This window comes from Liolophura sinensis, chromosome 1, assembly GCF_032854445.1.
Source record: "Liolophura sinensis isolate JHLJ2023 chromosome 1, CUHK_Ljap_v2, whole genome shotgun sequence".
Lineage (NCBI taxonomy): Eukaryota > Metazoa > Mollusca > Polyplacophora > Chitonida > Chitonidae > Liolophura > Liolophura sinensis.
The window spans coordinates 25,393,772-25,409,080 of record NC_088295.1 but is presented as its reverse complement, the minus strand read 5'-3'; the positions used below and the strand labels follow the sequence as shown (position 1 = coordinate 25,409,080).

Sequence of the window (15,309 nt, the reverse complement as noted above, 5' to 3'; positions counted from 1 at the left end):
TATGATGGTAAGTGACAAGTTCCATTGAGATGGGATATGATGGTAAGAGACAAGTTCCATTGAGATGGGATATGATGGTAAGAGACAAGTTCCACGAGATGGCTTATGATGGTAAGAGACAAGTTCCATTGAGATGGGATATGATGGTAAGTGACAAGTTCCATTGAGATGAGATATGATGGTAAGTGACAAGTTCAATGAGATGGGATATGATGGTAAGAGACAAGTTCCATTGAGATGGCTTATGATTGTAAGTGACAAGTTCCACGAGATGGGATATGATGGTAAGTGACAAGTTCCACGAGATGGGATATGATGGTAAGTGACAAGTTCCACAAGATGGGATATGATGATAAGTGACAAGTTCCATTGAGATGAGATATGATTGTAAGTGACAAGTTCCACAAGATGGGATATGATGGTAAGAGACAAGTTCCATTGAGATGGGATATGATGGTAAGAGACAAGTTCCATTGAGATGGGATATGATGGTAAGAGACAAGTTCCACGAGATGGCTTATGATGGTAAGAGACAAGTTCCACGAGATGGGATATGATGGTAAGTGACAAGTTCCATTGAGATGAGATATGATTGTAAGTGACAAGTTCCATGAGATGGGATATGATGGTAAGAGACAAGTTCCACTGAGATGGGATATGATGGTAAGTGACAAGTTCCATTGAGATGGGATATGATGGTAAGTGACAAGTTCCACGAGATGGGATATGATGGTAAGAGACAAGCTCCATTGAGATGAGATATGATGGTAAGTGACAAGCTCCATTGAGATGGGATATGATGGTAAGTGACAAGTTCCACGAGATGGGATATGATGGTAAGAGACAAGTTCCACTGAGATGGGATATGATTGTAAGAGACAAGCTCATGAGCTGGCTTATGATTGTAACAGACAAGCTCCACGAGATGGGATATGATGGTAAGTGACAAGTTCCATTGAGATGAGATATGATGGTAAGTGACAAGCTCCATTGAGATGGGATATGATGGTAAGTGACAAGTTCAATGAGATGGAATATGATGGTAAGTGACAAGTTCCATTGAGATGGGATATGATGGTAAGTGACAAGTTCCACGAGATGGGATATGATGGTAAGAGACAAGCTCCATTGAGATGAGATATGATGGTAAGTGACAAGCTCCATTGAGATGGGATATGATGGTAAGTGACAAGTTCCACGAGATGGCATATGATGGTAAGAGACAAGTTCCACTGAGATGGGATATGATTGTAAGAGACAAGCTCATGAGCTGGCTTATGATTGTAACAGACAAGCTCCACGAGATGGGATATGATGGTAAGTGACAAGTTCCATTGAGATGAGATATGATGGTAAGTGACAAGCTCCATTGAGATGGGATATGATGGTAAGTGACAAGTTCAATGAGATGGAATATGATGGTAAGTGACAAGTTCCATTGAGATGGGATATGATGGTAAGTGACAAGTTCCACGAGATGGGATATGATGGTAAGAGACAAGCTCCATTGAGATGAGATATGATGGTAAGTGACAAGCTCCATTGAGATAGGATATGATGGTAAGTGACAAGTTCCACGAGATGGAATATGATGGTAAGTGATAAGTTCCATTGAGATGGGATATGATGGTAAGAGACAAGCTCACGAGATGGCTTATCATGGTAAGAGACAAGCTCACGAGATGGCATATGAGGGTAAGTGACAAGTTCCATTGAGATGGGATATGATGGTAAGAGACAAGCTCACGAGATGGGATATGATGGTAAGAGACAGGCTCACAAGATGGCATATGATGGTATGTGACAAGTTCCACAAGATGGGATATGATGGTAAGTGACAAGTTCCATTGAGATGAGATATGATGGTAAGTGACAAGCTCCATTGAGATGGGATATGATGGTAAGTGACAAGTTCAATGAGATGGCTTATGATGGTAAGAGACAAGTTCCACGAGATGGCATATGATGGTAAGTGACAAGTTCCATTGAGATGAGATATAATGGTAAGTGACAAGGTCCATTGAGATGAGATATGATTGTAAGTGACAAGTTCCATGAGATGGGATATGATGGTAAGAGACAAGTTCCACTGAGATGGGATATGATGGTAAGTGACAAGTTCCATTGAGATGGGATATGATGGTAAGTGACAAGTTCCACGAGATGGGATATGATGGTAAGAGACAAGCTCCATTGAGATGAGATATGATGGTAAGTGACAAGCTCCATTGAGATGGGATATGATGGTAAGTGACAAGTTCCACGAGATGGGATATGATGGTAAGAGACAAGTTCCACTGAGATGGGATATGATTGTAAGAGACAAGCTCATGAGCTGGCTTATGATTGTAACAGACAAGCTCCACGAGATGGGATATGATGGTAAGTGACAAGTTCCATTGAGATGAGATATGATGGTAAGTGACAAGCTCCATTGAGATGGGATATGATGGTAAGTGACAAGTTCAATGAGATGGAATATGATGGTAAGTGACAAGTTCCATTGAGATGGGATATGATGGTAAGTGACAAGTTCCACGAGATGGGATATGATGGTAAGAGACAAGCTCCATTGAGATGAGATATGATGGTAAGTGACAAGCTCCATTGAGATAGGATATGATGGTAAGTGACAAGTTCCACGAGATGGAATATGATGGTAAGTGATAAGTTCCATTGAGATGGGATATGATGGTAAGAGACAAGCTCACGAGATGGCTTATCATGGTAAGAGACAAGCTCACGAGATGGCATATGATGGTAAGTGACAAGTTCCATTGAGATGGGATATGATGGTAAGAGACAAGCTCACGAGATGGGATATGATGGTAAGAGACAGGCTCACAAGATGGCATATGATGGTATGTGACAAGTTCCACAAGATGGGATATGATGGTAAGTGACAAGTTCCATTGAGATGAGATATGATGGTAAGTGACAAGCTCCATTGAGATGGGATATGATGGTAAGTGACAAGTTCAATGAGATGGCTTATGATGGTAAGAGACAAGTTCCACGAGATGGCATATGATGGTAAGTGACAAGTTCCATTGAGATGAGATATAATGGTAAGTGACAAGGTCCATTGAGATGGGATATGATGGTAAGTGACAAGTTCAATGAGATGGGATATGATGGTAAGTGACAAGTTCCATTGAGATGGGATATGATGGTAAGAGACAAGCTCACGAGATGGCTTATGATGGTAAGAGACAAGCTCACAAGATGGCATATGATGGTAAGTGACAAGTTCCACGAGATGGGATATGATGGTAAGAGACAAGCTCACGAGATGGGATATGATGGTAAGAGACAAGCTCACAAGATGGCATATGATGGTAAGTGACAAGTTCCATGAGATGGGATATGATGGTAAGTGACAAGTTCCACGAGATGGCTTATGATGGTAAGAGACAAGTTCCACGAGATGGGATATGATGGTAAGTGACAAGTTCCATTGAGATGGGATATGATGGTAACAGACAAGCTCACGAGATGGCTTATGATGGTAAGAGACAAGCTCCATGAGATGGGATATGATGGTAAGTGACAAGTTCCATTGAGATGGGATATGATGGTAAGTGACAAGTTGTAATGCCAGGATTTGACTCCTTTAACTGTGCATTGGCAGGATGTGATTTGTTTGACTGTATTGACAGGACGTGAATCATTTGTATTGCTAGGATTTGACTCCTTTGACTATGCATTGGCAGGATGTGGGTCATTTGACTGCATAGGCATGATCTGCATCGTTTGTATCAGCACGAACTGACTCATAACGCTCCATAGGCATGTTCTGAGCCATTTGTATCAGCAGGAACTGACTCATAATGCTCCATAGGCAGAATCTGAGTCATTTAACAGATCTCTCAGAACTGCACTGATGTGAATGTTTACTTTCCACCTGGGGTGCAAAGTAAATAAATATGTAGTATACATGTACACTTTGTGAGGCTTTTCTTATTAACAGGCGTGATCTTTTGTTGTTTCAGGGGATGATGTGACATACACCTGGGACTGGGGGGATGGGACTCTTGATGACACGGGGCCAGAACTCATCAAGACCCACAGATACTCTGCTCCAAACCGCTACAATGTCACTGTGACAGCCAAAAACCTGCTATCTGAGCGGACAAACACGACAGAGGTGTGTGTGGAAGACACGCTCACCAACCTGCAGATTTCCTCTGTCCCATCAGCTACAGGTGTCCCAGCTAACATCACCTTCACTGTAGCCTCTGGATCAGACTTCACCTGTGTCTGGAGTACAGACGGGGATACATTCACAACAAACAGCATTGACACTCCGTCTAACTCTATCACCCAATATATCTATACCAGTCCTGGTGGCAAGACTATAGATGTGGAGTGTCACAACATGGTGAGCAGCATCACTCAGCAGATAAGCCATGTAGTTGAGGATACTATCACAGGCCTTACACTGCACACGTCAGGAGCTGTTAAGGAGGAAGATTTCACCTTAGTGTGGACCATCACTGCCGGGACCGACCCCATGTTCAATGTTACCATTGGCAGTAGAAATCCAACCAACACCTACGATGCTGCTTCTAAAACTGGCACATCTGCTACGATCAACATGGATGACACTGGTCTGGTCTTAGTCACAATTCATGCGGAAAATCATGTCAGTGAAATGACCATTGAAAAAAACTTAACCGTCGAGGTACGAATAACAGGGGTGGTTTTTGAATGCAGCAAGACTCAAGTTGCCATGACGCACACTGTTTCATTCACTGTGACCATGCAGGATGGCTCTGGAGTACATATTCACATGGATTTTGATGATGCGGGTGCCACAGACGATTACAGCTTACCCAGTGGTGAGACCTGGATAGCAGGCAATGTACATCAGGTTGATCACGCCTTCTCAACAGGTGGTAGAAAGAATGTTACTGTCATCGTATCCAACAACATTGAACCTCAAATAGTCCAGAGCTGTCAGATTGATGTTATCGCACCGGTTGGTAATATCAATTTCAGGTCAAACTCCCCTGTAGTGTTCACACCCCCAGGCAAAGCAGAGATATGGTTTGAACTGAGCTCAGGGAGCCCGCCAACATTGGCCACAGTGGAGATCGATTTTGGTGATGGCAGCAAAGAAATCTACGACTTTGAAATAGGCAGAGTCTATGAACATGAATATGTGAACAATAAGAGATACAACCTGATAGCAACTGTGACCAACTCCCTGGGGCCTAACTCAAACTTTGGTAGTATTGAGGTAGTGGAGCCAGTTGTAGACTTGATGGTAACGGCCAGTCCCAACCATGCCTCCCTTGGGCAGCCAGTAGAACTGACAGCCACCATGTACAGAGGTTGTGGGAGTGGAGTATTACTGGATTGGGATTTTGGAGATGGCGAAACTGAGCAAATAGCAGAGTCAGGTACTGTGCCTTTTTCATTCATGAATAGCGTCAGTAGGGCTTTCATTCTCTTGGTGAGTAAAAGGTTACCAGAGAAAAGTAACCAGCTACCTGGCAGAGAATTAAATGATGTAAAAGTATCAGGATGGTGGCAGCTGGTAACCGCCTTCTAACAAACTTTCTGGGTTAGCCTGAACAGGCGTGTGTCTCAACATCTAATCCTATGTCTAATGTAAAACTTGGGGCTGTGACTGTTGCATTCAGCTAAAGTGCTGGTCTTGCTGCTGTGGTTTGGACACTAACCAATGGGACACAGGCTTCAGTTCTGCTCTTATCACTGACTGCAGACGGTTTGTTGTATATTATCATAAAGCTTGCAAAGAGCAGAGGTGTATTTCTGGTTCCTCCACTCATAAACCTGATAGTCATATTTTATACTTGAAACATTTTTGAAAAGAGCTTTAAAAACCTATCAAATAAATACATTTTAAACTTTTTTCTGTATTTTCTATCATTTATTTTGGACTGAAAAACTTTCCTGTGGGTCATTGTCAATCTGTTTTTTCAAATTCATAATACTCTAAGCAGGAGTCCTACAATGGTAATAAGTATAAAGTGTCTACATGTGGGTTTATTTCTGTTCTGTTAAGGTTTGTTTTTGTTCATAATATCTGAGGTTTTCTCTTTAAATAGGCACTTGTCCTTATGGCTTGACCACAGTGACGCACACCTACACTGGCATTCAGTCTTACACTGTCACAGTCCAAGCTGTAAACCTGCTGAGCACTACCTCAGCCAGCTATACCATCTGGAGCGAAGTACCAGTGAAAGGCTCTTTGTTTTCTACCACAGTTACTGGCAACAACAACTGGGCAGGAGGTATATGTATATGTTTTACAAAGTTTGTGAAGATCAACATGTTTGTATCCTTTTAGTAGAAGTGTCCAGAGCTTTGTTTCATATTTGTCTTGTCAAAATATGTAGTGATCTGCCAGCAATCTGCGTGGTCGTGAGCTCTGCCTGGTTTGCTCCCACAGTAATGCTGGCTGCCATCATGTAAGGGAAATTTTCTTGAGTACAGCGTAAAACACCAATCATTTAAGTAAATAAATCAATCAAAATGTGTAGTGATTAACTTAAATATTCCATGTTGGAACAATTTAGTAAACTTGAAAAATTTAATGCAGTGGACTTCTGTTGACAACATGTTTTTCTTTATTGTTCACTAATTGTTATTAATTTACTCTTTAATGCTTGAAACTCTTTATGGTTAAAACACTTTATGATTAAAACATGTTATGACTGAAACTCTTTATGATTGAAATGCTGTGATTAAAACAGTTTATGATTGAAACTCTTCAATGGTTGAAACTCTTTATGATTGAAACACTGTATGATTGAAACAATTTATGATTGAAACACTTTATGATTAAAACACTTTTTGATTAAAACACTTTATGATTAAAACACTTTATGATTGAAACTCTTTATGATTGAAACTCTTACTGATTAAAACTCAAGGTAAAGTTTTAACGACACCCACCTAAAACTTGCTGGTACATATAGCTATATAACCTTATACCCTGACATTGAGCTTTGCACAGGGATTAAATGCATTCAGCTCTGTCTAACAAAACCAGTTTGTCGCTTGTACTAACAAGTACTTGCTTGTATCTAAAATTCATTGCTTCATGTTAAGGCTATTGCAATTATGTGCCATTTTTATATTTTTGAAGAAAAATCATTACTACGAAATCAGCGAATCTGTAACATACAAGCATTTAGTGTGGCTACTTTAGACTTCTACTACAAATCAGATTCTTGGTACCTGTATTGAAGAAGTGACCTTTATGTTGTAGTTGATGTGGTGAAGACCTTTACCATCAGCTTCACTGGTGCACCGAGTGAGTTACCTACCAGTGCGACTATGATATTGGATTTTGGAGATAATGTTGTCATCAGTGAGCCCTTACCATCAACATTCCCTCATATGATAGCACACACATACACAGCCCCTGCTAACTACATTGCCAAGCTGACCATCCAGAACCTGGCTTCTTCCTATGAATATGATATAGAGGTGGGTGCTCAGGCCTTGAATAGAAAAGTATTTGCATAACAAATTAAATGATGTACATGTATATGTATGTGTATATAGTAAAATGACCCAGAAACCTCCCACCAATACAGTCGCTGTGAGTTCAAGTTCAGGTCATGCTGGCTTCCTCTCTGGTCGTATGTGAGAAGGTCTGCCAGTAACGTGCGGATGGCCGTGGGTTTTCCCGGGGTTTTGTCTGGTTTCCTCCCACCATAATGCTGGCCGTGAAATATTCTTGAGTGTGGCGAAAACACCAATCAAATAAATAATTAAATATATAGTAAAAATATAACAAGCAGAAATTTAACTGTAATTTAACAGGGCATCTGCTTATTAAGAATAGACAACATAAAGGTGTTCAGCTGGTGACATTTAAGTAATGGATGGGCTTGGGGTCTTGTGTCAAGATGCTCTAGGGGGCAGAGGCATGAATACAAAGCCTGCATCGAGTAACCACTGTCATGTGACCACATTGATCAAAAGCAAAATTTTACATTTAACAACCAACTAAGCAGACATTGCAAACCTGTGGTGTTGATAATTCCTCCAGACTAAATATATTGGTGATGTCGCCATTCAGATCTGTGCTGACTTTACCCCACAAAAGCTGTGTTAACAGGTACACATATGTATTTTACATCTGTATGTTGAATAGTCCACCAATCGAGCTTAAATGTAACTCTGTTGAATTGCCTGTACATAACTGTATTTTTTTTTACATCTTCACAGGCGGGTGTGTTTGAGACTATTACTGGCCTGGCAGTGGACATGAAGTACACTCCAGATCTTCCCATAAATACAGCTCCGATACCAGGCAAAGGCACAGACAACAACATCTTCCCGCTGGATATACCTGTCACCTTTGAGGTCACCATGACCCAAGGTGAGGCAAACATCGAGCATCTTCTCACTTATCAGTAATGTCATTTCCGAGAACTATGGATGTGTAGATCTGATACATTTAATGAATTGATGTCTGTAGTTGACATGAAGCTGGTTAATAGAGATGTTTTCATTAGTTTTATTTGTGTCCAGAGCTTGCAACCCCTAGTGAACTACCACATTGGGCCAGTGTGAAGAGATGGAGACAGCTGCATATGTTTCACATGTATGAAATGGGCGATTATCCAATTTGTGCATAAAAATGGTGCCTTTGTCATCAGAGAATTTCACTGATACTGTCCTCTATAAAGTGTTTTTACTTAAACTGTTTTATTAGGATCTCATACCTTCGGGTGAAATACATATGTCGCTAATCTGTAAGCTGTAAATACTTGCAAAGATAAATGTATCTTACTGTTTTTAACATTCAAATTAAGTTTCAAGACTTTTGTTTTTTTCTGTTTTCAGGCACTGTTGTGAAGTACATTTTCAGTGCTGAGAGTCCATCTAGAACAATAACAGAAGAGTTTACTTCAAGCCCCTTTGATGTAACCTTTGACACAGTAAGTGCATCATAACTTTGGCATAATGTTCGAAAATAATGCTACGTAATTCACTAGAAAAATGTTCTGATCCGGTCAAAGTGCACAGAGAGGATTAACCACATCTTACATTAACTATTAGCTACATGTAACTTGTGTTTGAAGCCTTATGCTATAAAAGAGAGGAAAGATGTCGGCTTATAGATGCCTTTATATTCCCAGATTAAGAGAGAAAAGCCATAAATACAAATATCTGTGTTGCTATTGCTATATTGTTATTTATGTGCGCTAATCCTGAGCATTACAACCATAGTGGCCTATATTTAAGGTCCCGTATCACAAAAGCAAATGCTGCCCTTTCATGCATTCTTACAAAGTAGTGACAAAAATGACCTGCCCAAAGTTGGGACTGATTCCACACCTTGTGGGCCTTCGCCATTGAAAGACAAGCATCTCAGAACCTCATGCTCTTAGGTCTACATGTAAGTACATGTGTGTTGAACACATGACAACTGGCAGTCGGGAATTCCCTGCTTGCTGGATGTGACATCCGGATAATGTGGTCAAGGCTTTATTCTGGTATCAGAAGCATGTCATTGTATATTTTACAGTGAAGGAGTACTGTAAAATATGTCAGCATTGGGACCAGACTACTACAAGAAGACAGGGAATATAATGTTAACACCAAACAAGCAATTAAACAAACAGATCATAAGAGATAATCCTATAGCCATTGGACATATACTGTACATGTAGGTGCACATTACTTCTCTACACAAGTAATAAAATTACTAATATAAGTACATTTGTGTTAACCTACTAGTAATTTTCTACATGTCTCATTTTAGGTGGAGGACTATGCTATAACCATTCGCGCCCAGAACCCACTGGAAGATATACCTGTGCCAATTAGCAAACCTGTACTAATGAGGGCTCGTAGCCTTGGGCTGGATGTTACTGACAGGAGAATCGTTACTGCCAGTGGTGGAAACAAGAGCTTTGACATCACTTTAGACTCTGTCGGAACCGAGGCTTGCTTGGAAGTGGACTATGGTGATGGAGAACTGGGAGACACATTTGGTGATGAGGCTACATGTAATGTTCCCGGTAAGCGTTACGTCGGTCAATTTTCCACCTTCACCAGAATATATCACGTATTCTTGGAAATCGGAACTTTCACCATGACAACAAAGGTGAGTAATATTGTGTCGGATGTCAGCACAGACTTTACCTTCCCAGTTTCTTATGTGGTGTGTAAGTCTCCAGCTATCGATATTCGTGACCGTAGAGTTGCCTTCTATGACCCTCTTAGTGTGAAGCGGAGCATGATAACACGAGTTATCGGAACCACCGACCTGAACTGTACACAGACATTTGAAAACACTAAGTCTTGGAAGGTGTGGGAATTGAACAGGCAAACCGGCAGTGAGATTAGAGCAGTAGATGTAACGTCCCTGGATTCCAGCGTGAAGGCTGAACTGGCCATTCCTGCCAAATACCTGGACTACGGGCTCTACAAAGTCACCTACAGAGTTGAGATGGACAGCACCCAGTTCCCTGATGTCACATCATTTTCAGGCGAATCTTCCACGTACATCGATGTGACAAAAACTGAGCTGATTGGAAGCATGATTGAAGGTGGAATGTCTATGATACGAGTGAAACACGGGGAAATGTTGACCCTTGACCCTGGAACATATTCCCGAGACCTGGATGTGCCTGAGGGGGAAGCTCAGGTTTGTGTAACTTCACCTGTGTATTTCCTAATTAATAAGCACTTAACCAGTATGTTTTCTACAAAGATTTCTGGTGCTTACATACATATCTCTACATGTATGTAGTTCAAACAGCCAGTGTCTGCAAATTCTTGTTACACATGTATCTGTTTGATACCAGAACATATTTAAACTTGTACATGTATTTCTGATACACTGATACACGTCCATTCTTACTACTGTTTCTACGAGTCAGTAACATTTAAAAGACTGAAATTTCAACAAAATCAGCTCTTTATTACGTGCGTGTAGGACACAAAAACTCAGTATCTGACATAAAACTATGTACATAAACATGGAGCTGTAAATTTGTCTTTCTATATATAGACAAGGGCATTGATATATTTGCCCTGTATTCAGCAGTGGTACGCTACATGTACATCAGTCAGTAACAAATAATAGTTATGAGAAGTTTATAAACAGCTAAAGCTTCATGTCAGGGCCTTGTTATCAACTGAAACAACATGTGAAATGCAAAATATCGAAAGAAAAACGTTAGTGAAAAGTTTGAAAAAGAAATCAATCTAATATGTAAAAAGTAAAATAAAATTAATAATAGTGCATGTAGTAAGTTTGGACTTCTTTAAACGCGTCATACTGCTAGGAGATTGACATCCAATGTGAGTGAAATGAATTAAAATGAGATTAAAGTACATGTATTATGTAGCTTGTATTTTCCGTCAGGTGTTTGACAGCTTCACCTGGTTCTGTATGAAGAAGGGTGATCGTGGTTTCCCTACCAACCCTGATGGCTCTTACAACACATCCTTCTCCTCCATCCCTCTCACTGACCCTAATGCTTACACAGAGGACCTAGGGGGCTGCTTCCGCCAGGGGCCAGGGCCTATCGGGTTCTTCACTAAGACAATCTCCATCAACACTGTCAATTTTGATGTCAATGCCACATATCTGTTCATGGTGATCGTCACGAAGGACACCCGCTCTACCCAGGCTGAGTTGTCGGTAGAGGTGACAGACAAGGACATTCCATCAGTCGTCATAGAGTAAGTACATGTGGCATGGCACATGAAAATGAGATTTTAGATTTAAAATATTTATTTATTTATTTATTTGATTGGTGTTTTATGCCGTACTCAAGAATATTTCACTTATATGACGGCAGCCAGCATTATGGTGGGAGGAAACTGGGCAGAGCCCGGGGAAAACCCACGACCATCCTCAGGTTGCTGGCAGACCTTCTACGGCCGGAGAGGATTTCGATTTAAAGATGTATATAGTGTGTAGAAAGTAACTCCGTAGTACATAATGGCTGCTGTTGTTTGTGATAAAGTTGGTAACAGATTGGCCTGCACTCCTGCCAGGCTTGAACGTTACATAAATGATTTTTAATGCTAGCCTCATTTAATCAAACTACCGATGCCCGACATCATCAGATTTATTTCACACTAGACGTAGATGTACTACATGTGTTGCAAAAAAACAAACTCCTTGCACATCAACGTGTTAAAGGTTATCTGGGGGACAGTTATTTTGAGGCAAAATAGACAGAAATTAGTGGCGAAGCAACAACAACGTAGGCTACATTGTACATTGATAGGCTTTTCAGCCTCTTTTGCTGTCATCGGTATTGCCTGATACATGTAGCTTAATGATTTCCACTGCCTGTTTGTTTCAGTTTACATCACTTCATGTCTGAAGTCTGATACCATCAAGGCTGATTCCTAGCAAGTGTTACGTGTCTGTTTGAATGATAGTGTGCAAATTCCACATGCCTTCTGAAAAGAATTAAGAAGTTATTATCAATTTGTTCTTAATATTTCAGGTGTAAGACAAAAGACCTTTGCCAACATGTGCAGGGAGGGCAGAAGGTGAACCCGTCTGCCCGTCTGGCCCTTATGGGCAAGTGTAAGGATGCCTGTACTGGGGAGGTCCGCTACCGCTGGGAAGGATTCTCCTACGACTACAAGTGGCCATTCAAACCAATTCCCGACTTCCAGAATTACACATGGGGTCAGTAGTAAATAGAAACGAAACAGGCATCTTGGAATTTTGAATAGTGGAGAGTAAAAATAACACTGTTTGAGTGAAAAATTGAATACATTTGTTAAGTGCCATATTGAACTGGAAATTATATGTACATGTACGTATTATAGAAAATGTAAATAAATCAGACATTAATGTGCGGAATTATTCCTAGTTTGCTATGCAGGGTGTTTTAGATTCAATATTAATGACTTATAATTGCCAGTTATAAAAAAAAATACGATCTACATTAACTTTCTCTTGACAAGACAGGATCTGTCAGAAGAAAGCATTTGCAACTTTTGCATTCTATCTGCTTCATATTTTCTTGTAGGGAATAATGAAAGAAATGAGGTTACAAAATTTAGACCAAACTTTCGATGAACACGTATTTCCTGGATGATGAATGAAGTAAATACATTTGAGGTTATCAAAAATTAATTAAAATCTTTAATGATATTTTCTTTAATGATATTTTCTTTAATGATATTTTTTAATGAAATTGAAATATTTTCACATTATGTCAGAATGCTTCTAGCCTTTTCTCTGTAGTTGCATATTCTCATGTAAGGTAGATGACTAGATGTACAATTTTGTAACATTAGCAGCAGCTTTTAGCTTGAAAGTGCAGCTAACACATTATGGCTTTTTCCATTTTCCATGCATATCATCCGCCTTGCGTGATGTGCATGTGGACGCTGCCTCATTGATTTCTTTGCGCATGCGTTTAAACAGGAGTCGAGGGTAAGATTTTATGGTGCGCATTTTAGATCGGCATCTGCGCTTGCGCACCGTACAATGCATGCAAATTACGCTTGAGTTATTCTGCGCATTGGCTGGTACTGTGATCAGTACATTTGTATATCCACGCTTGTGTTTATTGCAGGGTTTTGTATGAACTAGTTTAATACCTGAGGTATTTCTCCACATTCCTGTATGTCCTCTAGTTAAATGTATAATATTACATGTACTAATTTGGTATGTAGACTACTGGTAAAGATATAAATGTACTTCATCCCATGTTGATTAGTAAAGTGCATGTCTTCTATAAGCTGATTAGCTTTGAACCTTCCCAATCCACAGAATTAGACAGGTATAATCCTTAATAATGTATATGTAGAATTCAGTATATAGATATTGTGTAAACATACTGTAGTAATAAATATATACTACTAGATATTAATAGAGAAATAGGTGTTCATGTTGCTCCCCTCCCCCCTCAACTATCATTCCAATTGTTAGGGTAATTATCATCAGCATGCCACAATATTCCATCTTTATATGTCCCTACATGAATATATTATATCTGAAACATTACAGTAACAACTGGATTCAAATTTGTAATATGCAGTAAACAACACTAAAGGGAACAGTATGAAAATTTAATTGAGCAAAGGACATTTAGAATTAAACATCTTGGAGAAGGAATACAGGTCGTTTGTTAAAGGTCGTAGGTGAATCGTGGCCCAGTTCATAGGGCTCGTAAACAGAAACGGATGGTCAAGTACCTGCCAGACAGTTCCTGACAAGATTGCGATACTTTGTGTTAAGAAACTGTTTGTATGAATAGTGGCACATGTTTCGTCTTGTGTTGAATCCATTGTTGATCACCAACTGCCTGATCTAACACATGTGTACAAGATGTTTCACAAAAGCTCACTGCAAACATGTGATTGTGATGAGATCCGTCAAGTGACAGTACTGTGGTGATGCACAATCAAGGGGAGATAACTCTAACAACACTGAGAAAGCTTAGAATATTAAAACACGGTCTGTACTTCACAGAATATTAGGCTAATTTGGAAACTAAGGCTATGACCACAGTTTATAAATGACTCTCAGTTCAATAATTAATTTTTAGGGTATGTTAAGAAATTAATTTGTTGTTTATTATTATCAAGGAATCGTAGAACAAAACTTGGGAGCTGGGTCAAAATTTTTATTTAAACTTAGGCCTGTTTAACTCCCTGGAAATTGGGAAAAATGTAAGGCTTTACTTCCATAAATGAATAGAGGAATAATTCTTAAAGCTGAGAAAGAGAAGAAATGTTTACTTCAATTATTTTCTGCCTTCATATGGAATTTGATTGTTTTTGATAAATAGAGAGATTCAGTTATAGATTATTCAGTTGTAAACTGATTTAGTATTTACTAGAATGGCAGAGGCTTTATACATGATTATGTAAAAAAAAATTTCAAACTAAAGAAACAAGAGGAAATTTCTAGAAATATTGTATTATTAATAGAAAATGAGCATTCAACTTTCATATGGCATAAACAATAATCAAATAAATAATTAGAACTTGTACATATGTAATTGTGAAATTCATGCATCAGTCATGTATATGTAACAGACAACAATAACACAGTAACACAAATGTACTTGTATGTATGTTTTGCATGAAATATGTAACGGTTGTCTTTAAAAGCAGTACACCTGTGTTACAATCATCATGTATCATGTATGAATAGTTCATGTACATTAAATGATAATGTTGCTTGCATGACAAGGCTATATTATTGTGACATGATGAATGTTTGATATAAAGCATGGTTATTTGATTAGATAGATACTTTAATACAGCTCTGAGAATTTGGAGACATAACATGTACATTCTCAGCCTACCTTGTCATCAGTACTTGAA

The 15,309-nt window shown here is 39.4% G+C and overlaps 1 protein-coding gene across 1 annotated transcript in view; it reads left to right on the top strand.

Moving 5' to 3' along the window:
* LOC135473102 (uncharacterized) overlaps positions 1 to 15,309 on the top strand; it is a 58,406-nt gene that overhangs the window by 12,149 nt on the left and 30,948 nt on the right. The window contains exons 7-14 of the mRNA XM_064752960.1: positions 3,993 to 5,405; positions 6,078 to 6,263; positions 7,244 to 7,464; positions 8,212 to 8,365; positions 8,833 to 8,927; positions 9,755 to 10,642; positions 11,366 to 11,685; positions 12,465 to 12,652. Of these exons, the coding sequence (XP_064609030.1) occupies positions 3,993 to 5,405; positions 6,078 to 6,263; positions 7,244 to 7,464; positions 8,212 to 8,365; positions 8,833 to 8,927; positions 9,755 to 10,642; positions 11,366 to 11,685; positions 12,465 to 12,652 (3,465 nt within the window). The remainder of the gene's footprint in view (positions 1 to 3,992; positions 5,406 to 6,077; positions 6,264 to 7,243; positions 7,465 to 8,211; positions 8,366 to 8,832; positions 8,928 to 9,754; positions 10,643 to 11,365; positions 11,686 to 12,464; positions 12,653 to 15,309) is intronic.